This window comes from Grammomys surdaster, unplaced genomic scaffold (assembly GCF_004785775.1).
Source record: "Grammomys surdaster isolate TR1022 unplaced genomic scaffold, NIH_TR_1.0 144, whole genome shotgun sequence".
Classification (NCBI taxonomy): domain Eukaryota; kingdom Metazoa; phylum Chordata; class Mammalia; order Rodentia; family Muridae; genus Grammomys; species Grammomys surdaster.
The window spans coordinates 6,281,777-6,297,406 of record NW_021604602.1 but is presented as its reverse complement, the minus strand read 5'-3'; the positions used below and the strand labels follow the sequence as shown (position 1 = coordinate 6,297,406).

At 47.1% G+C, this 15,630-nt stretch overlaps 1 protein-coding gene across 1 annotated transcript; it reads left to right on the top strand.

Moving 5' to 3' along the window:
• The first annotated feature begins 6,379 nt into the window (after positions 1–6,379).
• On the top strand, positions 6,380–11,944 carry Hsp90aa1 (heat shock protein 90 alpha family class A member 1). Its single transcript, XM_028764464.1, has 11 exons — positions 6,380–6,519; positions 7,096–7,257; positions 7,364–7,730; positions 7,946–8,079; positions 8,324–8,644; positions 8,793–8,958; positions 9,171–9,361; positions 9,739–9,886; positions 10,026–10,294; positions 10,450–10,783; positions 11,318–11,944. Exons 2-11 carry the CDS (start codon positions 7,096–7,098, stop codon positions 11,425–11,427), a joined length of 2,202 nt encoding a protein of 733 aa, XP_028620297.1. The 5' UTR covers positions 6,380–6,519; the 3' UTR covers positions 11,428–11,944.
• The last annotated feature ends 3,686 nt before the right edge of the window (positions 11,945–15,630 follow it).

The following is a 15,630-nucleotide window of genomic DNA, read 5'->3' as shown; positions in this document are numbered from 1 at the left end:
TTCTGTTTGCTGGAGTCTACACATGCATTCACAGCTACTTAGCACAGAATTGCCTGGGTGGGCAGGCACGAAAGGAGGTCATTGTCTGCCAAGCCCTTGTGATTCTCAGAAAAGGAAAAGACTTGTTTTTTCTTTTCTTTTTTCTTTTTTGGTTTTTTTCTAGACAGGGTTTCTCTGTGTAGCTCTGGCTGTCTTAGAACTCACTCTGTAGACCAAGCTGGCCTCAAACTCAGAAATCCACCTGCCTCTGCCTCCCAAGTGCTGGGATTAAAGGCGTGCGCCACCACCGTCCGGCCTGTTTTTTTTCTTAATACAACTCCCCCAAATTATAGCATGACTACTCGGGCTTTTGGGGCAGGAAAATTAAAATTGCGTGACCAGCCTTTGTTATGGAAAGTTCCAGACAAGCCAGGCAGCCTGTCTCAAGAGTTAAAAGAATGGGGTCCATGAATGTAGCTCAGTGGTGGAGGACTTGACTGGTGTGACCAATCCGCTCAGTCAGTCAACAGGTTCTCCAGCGCAGGAGTGAGGATTAAAAGAAAAGAGACGATTAGATACAATTGCAGCATGACCCCAGCCAGTTCTGAGGCTGAAGCAGGTTTGTTTAATCCCACATTTCTTTTAAACCCTTTTAATTACATGCAAGTATTTAGGTCAGTTCTAGGTTGAGGAACCAACAATACAATAGATACAAACAGTCAAGGAACAAACAAGGCACTATACAGAGTCCTGTGATCAATCTTGCGGTTTCTAAGGGCTCATCAGGATGACAAAAATATCTGAGCCTACTTCCCCGTCCTAGCCCACAGTCATATTCAAGCCTGAGGCCTACTTCTTTGTTTTAGTCTAAGACTTGGATTCATGACTGAAATTACTTCTCCGTTTTAGCCTAAAATTAGATTCCTGCCAGAATTTACTTCCTTGTCATGGCCCAATGTCAGATTCCTGCCTAAAGCCCATTTCCCTGTCCTTGGCCAATGTCAGATTTCTGCCAAGCAGCCCCAAAAGCTCTCCACACCGGTGTCCTCGGGTCCATTCGTCCCAGCATCTCATAAACAACAAATATTGGAAATAAAAATAGGATGAAAGATTGAGAGGCCTAATCTTTGAAATTCAGACTCTGTTTTGGAGAACCTGACCTAAGTTTGAACTCAGGTAAACTAACAGGCTGGTACCTAGTATTAGTTTCCAAGTTACCCCCCCAACAAGACTGGAACCTAGCTCCAGTCTCTAGGCTAATCCCCAACAAGACCAGCGTTTCCAGGTTACACCCTCAAGGAGACCAGCGTCTCTAGGTTATTCCCCTAACAAACCTGCATCCCCAGGTTACAAGCCCACCCCTAACAACCACCAATGCAGAGGGGAACACAAAGTTTAAGATATGTTTAGGATATGACTCCCAGCACCAGCCAATTACGTTAAAGGCCACAGTAGCTTTCCAATTAGATGCCTATACACACACTCCCTGCTTGCTGCTTACTATAAAGCCTTGCCCCGATAGACATTTGGGGGTCCCCCACCAAAACCATCCTGCATGACAGCGGTGCATTGGGGGGCCAAGCTAGCTTGAATAGAATAAAGATCCTGCTGTGAGTTGCATCAGATTGGCTCCTGTCTGTGTTTTGGGGGATCACTAACATTTCCCTGGCACTACAAGACTACAGCTCAAGAGCAGATTACTTCTTCACATGTAGGAGGTCAGAAAGTCACACACTGTTCTGAACTCACTTTGTCATCCTGGCAGGTCTTGAACTTGTCATTCTGTCAGCTCCCTGCAGAGCTGGCATTACAGGCCTGCACTACGGAATGCATTCAGGCCTTCCGCTCTCAGAACTTTGCAGCAGGTTATCTGTAGTCCTAGCTGAGGCAGGAAGGTTATTGATGATTCCAGGCTGTCTTACACACACGCACACCCTTGCTCAGTGAACTACCAGAAGCTTTGCCTTGAATCCTCTGAGAGAAGACCGAAGTGATGGTCACCTCCTTGGGAATTTAAACTGTTAACGCCTCTAATGGTTCCTATTAGAAGGCTTCAAACAGCTGACCAGCAGGTGGCGCTAAACACCAATGCCTCCCCTTAGGAAAGAAGGGCTCTGGCCACTCTCAGACTAATTCTGCGTGATTACCCAGCTGCCTGCCCCGTGCTGGCTCTGGAGATGACCTATAGGATAAAGAGATAAGAACCTGTAAGTTCAGTTTAGCTGGATGAGCTTAGAGCTGTGGAGAAGGCACAGAGGGTAAGCTGAGCTCAATAAAGTGTCTAAAAAAAGGTTCCAGGCTCAGGGGGAGCCATTCAGGACAGAGAGAGGTCAGGCCCCTTGAGCTATTATTGTAATTTGCAAAAAGGAAGGGATGCGGAAAGCATTGTATAGCCCTGATGGGTCCTTATGCATTGTACAAGGTCAGTACAAGGTCCAAGACCAGAGTCATGGGAGGAGAATCCTGAGGGCTGGTGAAGAAAATTCCGAGAAAACAAGAGTTTTGTGACCTTGCTTTTTTTTTTTTTTTTTAAAAACATGGAATTGTTCTCGGAATGTGCTTTTGTGCCCCTCCTAGGTGTAACGGAGAAGAGTGAGGTTGCCTCTGATTAGCTACAACTGGCTATTGCTTTCTGTTTATATGCCTCGATGGAGAAACATAGTTTTGCCACGTGTAGCTTGTCCTTGTGATTGAACACCTTACTCAGGTGATTCTTCTTAGCTTTCAGAGTATAAACTGCCTGGTGCTCGGACTACAGCTGGCTAGTGCATGAGACTTTAGACTTCCTCATTTTTAGGCTCCATTCTTGAGGTCCCACCTCCTCCTCAAGGAGAGTAAACATTACATGGTCCGTCCTGCGTAAGGGTGAGAGTGAGGCTGGAACAAACCGGAAAGCCAAGCAGCAGCCATCACCCTTATCCTTCCCCTCCCTGAATCTGTTTCTTTGTGCATTTGTATGTCTGTGTGTGCTGGGGCTGGAGCCTTGCACACATTAAACAGGTCTTTTCTCTTACCTCTGAGCGAAGCCAGCCTTTCTATTCTTTGTAAGGTTGCCGGATGACCTGCTTATGACTGGGAAAGTCTGCAGGTAGACAGATTGCCACGGGGGTGGACATAGGAAGGGATCTTCTCAAGCCACTGACTGTGTGAACTGGGCCCCAGACAGGGAACAGGAGAGGGGAGCTGGCTTAGTGCGGCCCCGGGGCTGACAGCCTAGAAAGAAAGTCAGGGCGGAGTGTCCTGCATGCCCTGAGAGCTTTCTGCTTCTGAAAATGGCAGCTGAGAAAGGCATGCACCAGTCCAGCAAAAGGGGCCTGGCGTGGGCACCTGAGAGCTTGGATTCTACCAGAGTAGGTCCTGAGCATGGCAGAAAGAGCGGTCAAAGGAAAGTCGGCCAGGCTTGGCAGCCCTCGGTTGTGGTAGACGGAGGCCATGGAGTCAGATGACTCAGCAGGTTTGAAGAAAACCAGAGCACTTCAGGAAGCTTTTATAGTGAGTCAGGCCTACCTGGCCATTGCCAGGTCACACACAAGCCCTTTGGTTTGACAGACCTGAGACCCTAACAAAACTCATCACACCGGTGGTTCACCTCTTTCTGGTCTGTCCCCCACTCTCAAGCCTCTAAAAGTGCTTGCTACTCCAGGCTGGACCATGTGCTAGTGTGGGGGCTCAGACACCTTGATCCCTGTCCCACCCCCAATTCCAGATTAGCACTAGCGGATTACAAACTGGACTTCTGCAAGGGGGTGGTTTGTGGGGGTGAAGGAGACAGGTTGGTGTTTTGTTTTATAAAAAGATAAGAGAAGGGAGGAATATGTTTGGTGGATGTGTGGTGAGGTGTGGGGGAAGGGGGTGTCTCTGCAGGCCCATGGTGAAGCCTCCCTTCCCCCTGAGGGACCAGCCACACGACTGTATAGTATAGAATAGAGTTTATTCAGGACATAGGGAGGGGGGCCAGGAGGGTAGTGGAGGCAGGCAGAGAGAGAGAGAGAGAGAGAGAGAGAGACACACACGAAAAGAGGAGAGGAGGCCCGCCATGACCACGTGGAGAGAGGGGAAAGGGAAGGGGGAGGGGACAGAGAGAAGCTAGAGGCAAGAGATGGAGAAAGAGATCGAGAAACAAAGAGAGAGAGAGGAAGGAGGGGGCAAGCAGCCCCTTTTATAGTGGGACAGGCTTACCTGGCAGTTGCCAGGTAACTGTGGGGAAGAGCATACCAAAAAAAAAAACGCTAGCACAAGGAATATAGTCTTTGCTGGCAACCTTCACAAGCAAGTGCTATTAATTGTTCTCAAGTTTGTGACTCTCAGTTGGTGAGAAACTTCGGTTAGACTCCAGAGTGACCGGCTTTCTTTCTCTTACTATTATTGTCCTTTTACTTTTCTCTGGTTTCGGCTGCCTCGTGATGACCACGCCCTGCCCTCCAACCCTTTAAACTCTGCTTTTATCCTTTTTAGATTTTAGTTGGTTGGCTGCTTGCTTGCCTGCTTGATAACAAGAGACCTTAAGCCGTGTCTTGGCCTTCAGTCCCAGCTACTTGGAAGGCTGAGATAGGAAGATGAACGTTCACAGTCTGCTGCGCTAAGGGTCCCCTAAAGCAAATATCAGCAACTGAGACCCTCGGATAGCTCAGTGCTCCCACTGCCTAGTGTAGCACGTAGGAGGCCTTGGGTTCATTCTCAGTGTGGAGACCGAAAGACCAAAAATAAAAACCAAAATGACCCTTTCTAGGATACAGATCCTAACAACTTGGAGCTTGACTTGTAGTTTTTATGCAAACAATTAAAAATCAACACCTAATACTCCTGGCACCCAACACAAATGGCCACTCTTAGGGAAAACAAGTGGCACTGGAACAGTACAGATTGGGACAATGTCACACACCTCATCAGAAGCAGGGCCAGCCTGGTCTACATAGCAAGGGGCTGCAAAGTGAGATCTTGTCTAGAAAAAAAAAATTACCTCAAAATAGAAAACTGTTTCTACTTAACACCCTCACTCAAATGGTCCAGAGAGGTAGGTCAGAGAAATTTCCTCAACTGCTATAAAAGGGCTTCATTCCCTGGGGGAAGGGTAGGAGGGTAATTTTCTTCCTCTCCCAGGGAGGTTGCCTGCTGTGTTTTTGTCCTTAGAGGACATTCTTTCTTCTTAGAGGACATTCTTCTTCTTTTAATTACTTATTTTATGTGCACTGGTATTTTGCCTGCATGTATGTTAGTGAGAGGGGGTCAGATCTTGGAGTTACACACAGTAGAGAGCTGACATGTGGGTGCTGGGAGTTGGATCTCGGTCCTCTGGAAGTCAATGTTCTTAACCACTGAGCTGTCTCTCCAGCCCTTTTCTTTCTAATCTTAATAGTTTTGCCAGCAGGAAAAGATTCGGAAATAGGGGGTGTGAAGAAACCCAAGGGGAAGGTACAGGGAAAGCCTACTAACGATAAAGGAACAAACAAGGAAACCTTTTGGTTTTGGAAATCCTTTGGGTCACGTTAATCGCCCCAACTTCATATGTACCATATGACGGTGCTTCAAAAAATCAGGATAGAGTGTTTCATACGAACGTTTTTTTTTTTTTTTTTACATGTGTCTGTGCACCATGCGCGTTCCTGGTGCCGCAGAGGCCAGAGAGGATACTGTATTTCCCGGCACTGTAGTTACTGGTGGTTGTGAGCCGCCTTAACGTGTGTGTTTGCTACCACTAACCGCCCCTAGCCTGTCTCTAGCCCCTTACACTGGTTTTCACACTGTGCGAGTGCGTGTGTACGGGCACGTGGGTGACACAGCGCTGACGGTTAGCTCTTTTTTCCGCTATCTGGGTGGCAGGTATCAAACCCAAGCACTTTTAGTGGACGAGCCATCTTTCCGGCCCCAAAATTACAATAAAATAAGATAGCACAATATTGAAAAAAAAAAAAAAACCAAATCCTTGACAACGCCCAGGGCCGGACCCTGCAACGAGCAGGAGCCCAGACCGGGAGGAGCCCCACCCATCAGGTGGAAACCAGGGGCCGGACTCGCCTCCCGCCGGGGGTCTGCGTCCCCACTGGGAGCCCGAAAACAGGGGGACCTTGTCACCTAAACGCGCCACAGAGGGCCCGCGCGCTCACGTGGGACCGTCCCTTTTGCAGACCCCGGGGGGCGGGGTGAAAGGAGCCCTAGACCACAAGGCTCACATGGCGGTCTCAAGCGCATGCGCTAGACGGCTCGCCCGCGCTCCACGAGCGGCGGCGCGCGGCCCGCAGAGAATTCCGGACTGCGCATGCCCGGAGCACCTGGCGGTGGAGGAGGGGCTTGCGTTCGTTCTCCGCGCGCTCCAGGTGGAGGGGCGGGGCCGGCCCAGTGCGCAGGCGCCGGCGCGCGGCCGAGGCGGCGGTTGCGGGGGGGGTGGGGTTCTTCCGGAAGGTTCGGGAGGCTTCTGGAAGAAGCGCCGCGCGCGGGGCGGGCCCGCGTCTATATAAGGCAGGCGCGGGGCGGGGCGGCGCGCCAGTTGCTTCAGAGTCCTGGTACGGTTCGTCACGTTTCGTGCGTGCTCATTCAGCCAAGGTGAGCGTTCGCGCTGAGGGACTGAGCGGGGGCCTGGGTGGCGAGGCTGTGGGATGCGGGCGCGGCGGCGGGGTCCGGGCCGCCATGCGAGCCTCCCTCAGCTCGCGGAGGTGGGCGGCCATGACCTCAGACCCTAGGCCGCAGGCGGCCTCTGACGCCCCAGGCCCGGGATGCAGTGATGGCGGCCGAGGAGGAGCCGCGGCAGGGAGTCGGGCGGGTCGCCTAGCCTTTGCGTAGGCCGCCCCGGCTGCTCCCGCCGCTGCTCCTGAGGCGCGGGCGGAGGGAGGGAGGCGCCATGGCGGGGGCGTGTCGGGGTGGGGGGGGAGGGCGGCCGTTAGGAACGGCGTGCGTGGAGCCGCTTGGGTCCGAACGTCCTCCCGGAGGCGCGCACATGCGCCTCGTAATTACCGCATTCTGAAATGAGGTCATCCCTTTGTCAGCCCCCCCCCCCCCCGCTTCTCGCCCTTCTCCGTCTCGTCTCCCCTCTTTCTTAGACCAAAATAGAGTTCGTAAAAAATATTTGTAGAGAAGGGGTAGTCGTTCTGTGAGGCTTTATAGTGCCCCCTCTGTTCCCAGATGCCTGAGGAAACCCAGACCCAAGACCAACCAATGGAGGAGGAGGAGGTCGAGACCTTTGCCTTTCAGGCAGAAATTGCCCAGTTAATGTCCTTGATCATCAATACTTTCTACTCGAACAAAGAGATCTTCCTGAGGGAGCTCATTTCCAATTCATCGGATGTGAGTATATATCTATCACTTGGAGAATTGGATGTTGCTTTCCATAAGAATTCACCTTGGGGATTTATTTGCGTGTGTGCTTGACTTTTTTTTTCTATCTTCATAGGCTCTGGATAAAATCAGATACGAGAGCTTGACGGACCCCAGTAAACTCGACTCGGGGAAGGAGCTGCACATTAATCTCATTCCCAACAAACAGGATCGAACCCTCACTATTGTGGATACTGGAATTGGAATGACCAAGGCTGACTTGATCAATAACCTTGGCACTATTGCCAAGTCAGGCACCAAAGCCTTCATGGAGGCTTTGCAGGCTGGTGCAGATATCTCTATGATTGGCCAGTTTGGTGTTGGTTTTTACTCTGCGTATTTGGTTGCTGAGAAAGTGACTGTCATCACGAAGCACAATGATGACGAGCAGTATGCCTGGGAGTCCTCAGCTGGGGGATCCTTCACAGTGAGGACTGACACAGGTAGGCATAGGCCAAAGACCATGTATTCAGAGTGTAGTGTGTCTGCTCGAGAGGATTCACTGGGAGTATCGAAGGGTTCAAAGAGCGTTCTGGATGCACAGCCTTAGTGCTCAGTCCTGGGCCCTTACCAAAATTGTTATCTAAAGGGAGCTTCAGGAAGGGTTGCTAGGAAATGTGAAAAATAACATGGCTAATGTTCGCTCTTTTTTTTCCAGGTGAACCAATGGGTCGTGGAACAAAGGTTATCTTGCATCTGAAAGAAGACCAAACTGAGTATTTGGAGGAAAGGAGAATAAAGGAGATTGTGAAGAAGCATTCTCAGTTTATTGGTTATCCCATTACTCTGTTTGTAAGTTAACTACGGGGTAAATTTCTTATAGTTGATAACTGAGGATAGATTTAGAATTCTTATTAGTCTGGTGTTCACTAGACTAATAAGCCCGTTTGGAATAAGTTGGGGGTCTATGTACTCTGAAGAGGACTGTTGAGAAATTATAGAAAATACTGATGAGAAGCTTCTTGATTGTGTGCATTTCTTAGATCTGTCCTAGTTGTATATAATTCAGGTAGTGAAGTGACTTATCTTTTTTAAGGTGGAGAAGGAACGTGATAAGGAAGTCAGTGATGATGAGGCTGAAGAAAAGGAAGAGAAGGAGGAAGAGAAAGAAAAAGAAGAAAAGGAGTCTGATGACAAGCCTGAAATAGAAGATGTTGGTTCTGATGAAGAAGAGGAAGAGAAGAAGGATGGTGACAAGAAGAAAAAGAAGAAGATAAAGGAAAAGTACATTGATCAAGAAGAACTCAACAAAACAAAGCCGATTTGGACCAGGAATCCTGATGACATTACTAATGAAGAATATGGAGAGTTCTACAAGAGCTTAACCAACGATTGGGAAGAACATTTGGCTGTAAAGGTGAGTGACTTGAAGCAGGTTTTCAGGCTGACTTTTGTTAACCTTTATACCCACTTCCCTATAAAAATGCTTTTATGTGTAACTTATCTCAGTGGAAAACTCAGTTCATTTTGTCCATGGCAGTTAAAGATGTTCCATTTTATTGCAGCATTTTTCTGTTGAAGGACAATTAGAATTCCGGGCCCTTCTTTTTGTCCCAAGACGCGCTCCTTTTGATCTGTTTGAAAACAGAAAGAAAAAGAACAACATCAAGTTGTATGTTCGCAGAGTTTTTATCATGGATAACTGTGAAGAGTTAATCCCTGAATATCTGAGTGAGTATGAATAGGAGGAATAAGCACTGTTTTCTTTACCATTACCTCTCTTGGGTCTGTATTAGTTTGGGGACTGAGGATGTGACCTAGTGGGGGAGGGGTTTTACCTAACTCATTTGAGACCCTGGGCTCAGTCCCCTTGAAAAAAAAAAAGCCAAAAATGACTCCTTAGTTTTGAGAATGATTAAATGGATGCCTTTGTTCTTCACCAGATTTCATTAGAGGGGTGGTGGATTCTGAGGATCTCCCTCTAAATATTTCCCGTGAAATGCTACAACAAAGCAAAATTCTGAAAGTTATCAGAAAGAACTTGGTCAAGAAATGCTTAGAACTATTTACTGAACTGGCAGAAGATAAAGAGAATTACAAAAAGTTTTATGAGCAGTTCTCAAAAAACATCAAGGTTGGTGTTGACACATTTTCTTGGCAGTTTTTTTTTTTCTAAACAGGGTTTCTCTGTGAAGTCCTGGCTGTCCTGGAATTTATTCTGTAGACCAGGCTGAACTCAGAAATATACCTGCCTCTGCCTCCCAAGTGCTGGGATTAAAGGCGCCACCACCGCCCGGCATCTTGGCAGTTTTCAAACTAGCTTGATTTGGGGGGTGGGAGGCAGGGTCTTGACAAGTTCTCAATTGTGGCTGTCTGGCTGTCCTGTAATTTGTTTTGCTGTGTATATATGAGGCAGGCCTCACACTTACACTCATGGGCTTCTGCTTTTCTAGTGTTGAGATTAAAGGCTAATCATTTTTATGTGAAACACTTCCTTTGCTTATGTTTCAGCTTGGAATTCATGAAGACTCTCAAAATCGGAAGAAGCTTTCAGAGCTGTTGCGGTACTACACATCTGCTTCTGGGGATGAGATGGTGTCTCTGAAGGACTACTGCACCAGAATGAAGGAAAACCAGAAGCACATCTATTTTATCACAGGTAATGGTCAACTAGATAGGCGTTTTTTCTCTTACCTGTGTGACAGCAAATGTCCAGTTTGGTTATACAAGCCTGTACCTGAGGAAAAGTTGAATACATGGAACCAGTTCTGAAAGTAACTTTATGGTATATATCTCAGGTGAGACCAAGGACCAGGTTGCTAACTCAGCCTTTGTGGAACGTCTCCGAAAGCATGGCTTAGAAGTAATCTATATGATTGAGCCCATTGATGAGTATTGTGTGCAACAGCTGAAGGAATTTGAGGGCAAGACCTTGGTGTCTGTTACCAAAGAGGGACTGGAACTTCCAGAAGATGAAGAGGAAAAGAAGAAACAGGAAGAGAAAAAGACAAAATTTGAGAACCTCTGCAAAATTATGAAAGATATTTTGGAGAAAAAGGTTGAAAAGGTGTGTGAATGTTTATATCACTGGTAATCTACAGTTATTTATCTTACAGAAGCTATATACTAATGCCTACAGTTTGTAATAGTTTCTGGTAAGTTCTATGGCCTAAGTCATCACTTAGGTTTTTTTTTGCTTTTGTTTGTGTTTTTGTTTTTTAGGTGGTTGTGTCAAACCGACTGGTGACATCCCCATGCTGTATTGTCACAAGCACATATGGGTGGACAGCAAACATGGAGAGAATCATGAAAGCTCAAGCCCTCAGAGACAACTCAACAATGGGTTACATGGCAGCAAAGAAACACCTGGAGATAAACCCTGATCACTCCATTATTGAAACCTTAAGGCAAAAGGCAGAGGCTGACAAGAATGACAAGTCTGTGAAAGATCTGGTCATTTTGCTGTATGAAACCGCACTCCTGTCTTCTGGCTTCAGTCTGGAAGATCCTCAGACCCATGCTAACAGGATCTACAGGATGATCAAGCTTGGTCTAGGTAAACTAATTGTAGACTACATGTTAAAGGAAAAGAAACATGTTGCAACACCATAGTGACTCACACCTTTAATCCTAGTGGGGTCAGGGGTGTAGGGGGACAGACAGAGGGACAGACAGACCAATTTGAGTTTGAGGCCAGTCTACAGAATGAGTTTGGGAAAGCCAAGACTATACAAACCCTGGCTTTAAATAAAAGGAATGTTAACTTTTTTAGCTATTGAGACAATTAATTGTATATTGGGAATAATTGTATATTGGGAACCTCAACTCAGGGGTATGAGTGCGTAAAGCGTATATGAACAATGTCCTTTGTGTTTGAGATTTAGCTTGGACTACTAGCCTCAAATTCGCTATATAGCTGAAGTTGGCATTGGGCTGCCTCTTTCCCAGTGCTGGGATTTATAAGCATATATTGTCTTGCCCCATATGAATAAAATTTGCTTTGGGGGGATAGAGTGAGGTATTGATATCTCAGTCTAAAGCAAGTCTCCCTTAGCTGGCATTAACTGTAACACTTCTTTCCAAAACACAGGTATTGATGAGGATGATCCTACTGTGGATGAGACCAGTGCTGCTGTAACTGAAGAAATGCCACCCCTGGAAGGAGATGACGACACATCACGCATGGAAGAAGTAGACTAAGCTTCACCAGAACTATGTGTTTGATGCTTACCTTCATTCCTTCTGATAATATATTTTCCATGATTTCTGTTTATTTTTGTTAACATTTAAAACATCTGTGTGGCATGAAAACTAAGGGGAAGATAAAATGTCTACATGTGATACTGTGATACTATAGGTTTGACTCAAGAGGTTGATAGAACATTTGTTGTAAGACATAACCTGCTGTTAACGTTACCTCTGTGGTCGGAAGTGTTTAGCTGTTGAGCTGGATTCCTTAGTTGACCAAATTAAGATGGCTTAAGCTACATCTTAAAAATTTCACTCCCTGTAGTTCATTCTGCATGTGCTAGTCTTAGACGTAAACAAGTTAAAACAGCTTGACAGGACCTCCCCAAGTGGCTTGTTTTCCAAAGTACCAAGAACAAAACCTTAAGTTTCCCTAGGTCTTGTAACTCAGCAAGGCTTGTGAATGGAAATAATAGTGCCCAATCACATTCTGCTTTAAAAGGTAAATACAGATGAGATAAAAAGAAAAGTGTGCAATGTGTCTTTTTTCCCCTTTTTTTAAAAGGGTGAGGATTTGGGGATTTTATGGCTGGTCATGTAGAGTCCAGTGATTTTAATATTGGCTGTCCTCCCCCAGTACTAGACTGAGACTACAATACTTAGTATGTGGAGTTCCTGGGGTTTTGTCCTAATACCTCATAGATAAGTATGTTTGAGCCATTCTCATGTGGAGGCATGAGGATCATGCTTGGCTGTATAACTTTAGTCTGGGCTCCATGAAATTCTGTCTAAAATTTGGGTACTTAGAGGCTGTGAGGGAAAATAGTGGGCATAAGAAGGGGGGCTGGTTAAGAGCACTAGCAAAGTAGTTAAGGAATTGTCTTAGGGTATTTGTTTCCACAATGAAACTAGGACCAAAGCAACTTGGGGAGGGGGAAGGGAGTTTATTTGGACATCTCCACGGGCCCTAGAGGATCAGGACAGGAACCCAACCAAACAGGTGTTTAGATTGGAGGCGGAGGCCATGGAAGGTACTCTTTACTGGCTTGTACAGAATCCTGGACCACCAGCCAAGGAATGGCACCAACCACAGTGGGCTGGGCTCTCCCCATCAATTAAGAAAATGCCTTGCTGGGCAGTGGTGGCACACTTTAATCCCAGCACTTGGGAGGCAAAGACAGGCAGATTTCTTTGAGGCCAGTCTGGTCTACAGAGTTGCAGGACAGCCAGAGAGACCGAAACCTGTCTCAAACATCTTACAGGACTACCTGCAATCCAATCTTGTTTCCTTTATGTGAGTACACTGGCTGTAGACACCAGAAGAGAGCATCAGATCCCATTACAGATACTTGTGAGCTACCATGTGGTTGCTGGGAATTGAACTCAGGACCTCTGGAAGAGCAGTCAGTGCTCTTAACCTGAGCCATCTCTAGCCTACAATCTTGAGGCATTTTCTTGAGATTGCCTCCTGTCATGACTTTAACTTGTCAAGCTGACACAAAACTACAGCCTGGGGACTCATTTCAGTTTGACACAGGATCTTACAGTCAAGCTAGCCTAACGTCTCAGCTAAAAATGTCCTTAAGTTCTTGTGTTTCCAAGTGTGGCATTAAAGGTGTACACCATGTCCTACTGTGTTCAGTCCTGGTGATTGAATGTAGAGCCTCATGTATGTTAGGCAGGTGCTCTGTCACTGAGCTGAGATCTATCCCAAGCTTTTTCTTGTATGTGGCCCAGGCTGTCTAGGAACTTTGTATTTTATAGTCTACCCACTCAGACCTTTGCCACAGTGCTGGGATTACAGGCATACATAAGCCATGATCCCCAATTCATGCAACTGGTTTCAAAACTTTTTTTTTTTCCTTTTTGGCTTTTTTGGTTTGTTTTTTGAGACAGCGTTTCTCTGTGTAGCCCTGGCTGTCCTGGAACTCACTCTGTAGACCAGGCTGGCCTGGAACTCAGAAATCTGCCTGCCTCTGCCTCCCAAGTGCTGGGATTAAAGGCGTTGCAATCACCACTGCCTTGCAATCAAAACATTTCATCCCCAAATGGCAACCCTGATTGAGAGAGCAATGACTTGGCTTGCACGGTCTCTGCCTTTGTGCCAGCCAATGAACATATTCCATCCTCTGCCTCTGTTTAGACGCCACTCTTCAGAACATCTTTGACAATTGCCCCTAGTACTCTCCTCGCTTCCTCTACTTCCCTCCCTCCCTTTGGTGCTGGAGGCTTAAGTAAATACCTTTTACATTGAAGGTGAGGTTCCTCTGCTGAGCTATACCCCTAGCCTGCTCTGAACCTCCCAGAGTAGCATTGTGCACTAATGGAACGAAGACTGGTTACAATCAGCCGGCGTCTCCCTGCAGCTGGAAAGAAGTGTGGCTAGAAACTGTTAACTCCTGGCTTGGTGCCCAAGGCACGTGCCTGATTCATATTTGTGGAATGAATAACTGCTAAGTACAACTTTACCTAGGAGGGCAATTCATTTACATTTGTATCATTTAGGAAGTTTGTCCTGTCCTGTCCCGTCCTGTCCTCCACTCCACCCCATTGTAGTGTTCTGGGTGTGTTCAGACCTTTAAAGAGTAATTTGCAGAGTTGTCATCCATGGGAAGGAACATCACCTCCCTGGGAAGAACATTCCAGAAAGCTGCACTTCTGGTGAGTCACTGTATATTAATAGCACCACCAAAATCCAAACAAAGATTAGTATGTTACTGCAGAGCCAAGGAACTGAGCAGACTGTGCCAAGTGTAGTGTTAGCCTGCAGCATGCCTCACCTTCCCAGCATGCCTCACCTTCCCAGGAAAGCAAAGCTTGGACACTCGACCAATGGCAGTTCTAGGACTGGCAGTGTCAAAGCGCTTGTTTCGGGTTTTTTGTTATAAATGGTGAATATGTGTGTCTTGTGTGAGGGTTTGAGTGTGATGAAACACAATGGGAAGGCAGAAGCGGGAGTTACAGGCACCTGCCGGTTGCCTGATGTTGATGCTGGGAAGCAAAGCCAAATCCCCTGCAAAAGAGTGCTGTGTGCTTTTTTTTAAGATTTATTTTATGAGCACACTGTCACTGTCTTCAGACACACCAGAAGAAAGCATCTATCACAGATGGTTGTGAGCCACCATGTGGTTGCTGGGAATTGAATTCAGGACCTTGGGAAGAGCAGTCAGTGCTCTTAACCACTGAGCCATCTCTCCAGCCCCAAGCACTTTCTGTAGATTTCCAGATTAAGAACAACCCCAGCTGGGCATGGTGGCACACTCTGGAGGAAGAAGTGGGTGGCTCTCCGAGTTCAAGGCCAGCCTTGTGTACAGAGTGAGCTCTGAGACAGCCAGGGCTACACAGAGAAACCCTGTCTCAAACCAAACAACAAAACACTAACAAAAGCTGGTGTTAGCCACTTGTTGAATGGTTGAAATGAACCCTGATCACATTGACTACCTGAATATCATTCCATACTTCCTCCCCTAGTAAACCCAAATGTAGTCTTTTAGCAGCTACTGCTGTGACAAAACCTCTCCTGTGGAGAGACAGCATACAAGTCTGCTTACCTCAGACAGGGAGCCCATAACAGACCAAATTACAGATACCACCAAAGCCCAACTTGGTGAGCCGTGAGTTTTACTGGGGTTACTTATAGGAGTCTGGGTGAGAGGTCACTTAACAGGAGCAGAAATGACAAGACAGCTGCATCACCAAAGCCCACCCCAGCATGGGTGACAGACAGCTCACAAGAGCTGGAAACCTGCACCATACTGCACAGCCTGCAGGCAGCTCAACCTGTTGGAGAGCGTCCTGCCCAGGTGCCTCAGCTGGCCCTCCAGGTAGCCTGCCTGTCTGGTCTCAGGCCTCTTCGTAGCTTTTAGTGCTTACTCTGGTGGGGCGGGGCCTAGTGGATCTGGTCAGTTTCAGGAACCACCTGAAGCTATTTTGAGTTGATGACCTCCTGTATAAAGAGCTTCCTTGCAGGATGGGATGTTTCAATCTTAGAGGACTTTTATACAACGGCTACGAATTCCTGGGACTTCTGTTGTCTCCATCTCCTTCCCCTTCATGAGGGTCAGTAAATGGACCAGCCGCCCAAGCCCCCTGTAGACCAGGAGAGAGCACAGCAGGTGTATGTTTTTATTTTTTAAAAATTTTATTTATTTGTGTGTGTGTGTGTGTGTGTATGTGCGAGTGCGCCACACGTTTGCAAGTACCCAAGTTGGTCAG

Coding starts and splice junctions, on each gene's coding strand:
- Hsp90aa1 (XM_028764464.1), top strand. CDS start 7,096: ATGCCTGAGGAAACCCAGACCCAAGACCAACCAATGGAGGAGGAGGAG. Junction 8,080..8,323: donor GTTATCCCATTACTCTGTTT/GTAAGTTAACTA, acceptor ATCTTTTTTAAG/GTGGAGAAGGAACGTGATAA. Junction 8,959..9,170: donor GTTAATCCCTGAATATCTGA/GTGAGTATGAAT, acceptor GTTCTTCACCAG/ATTTCATTAGAGGGGTGGTG.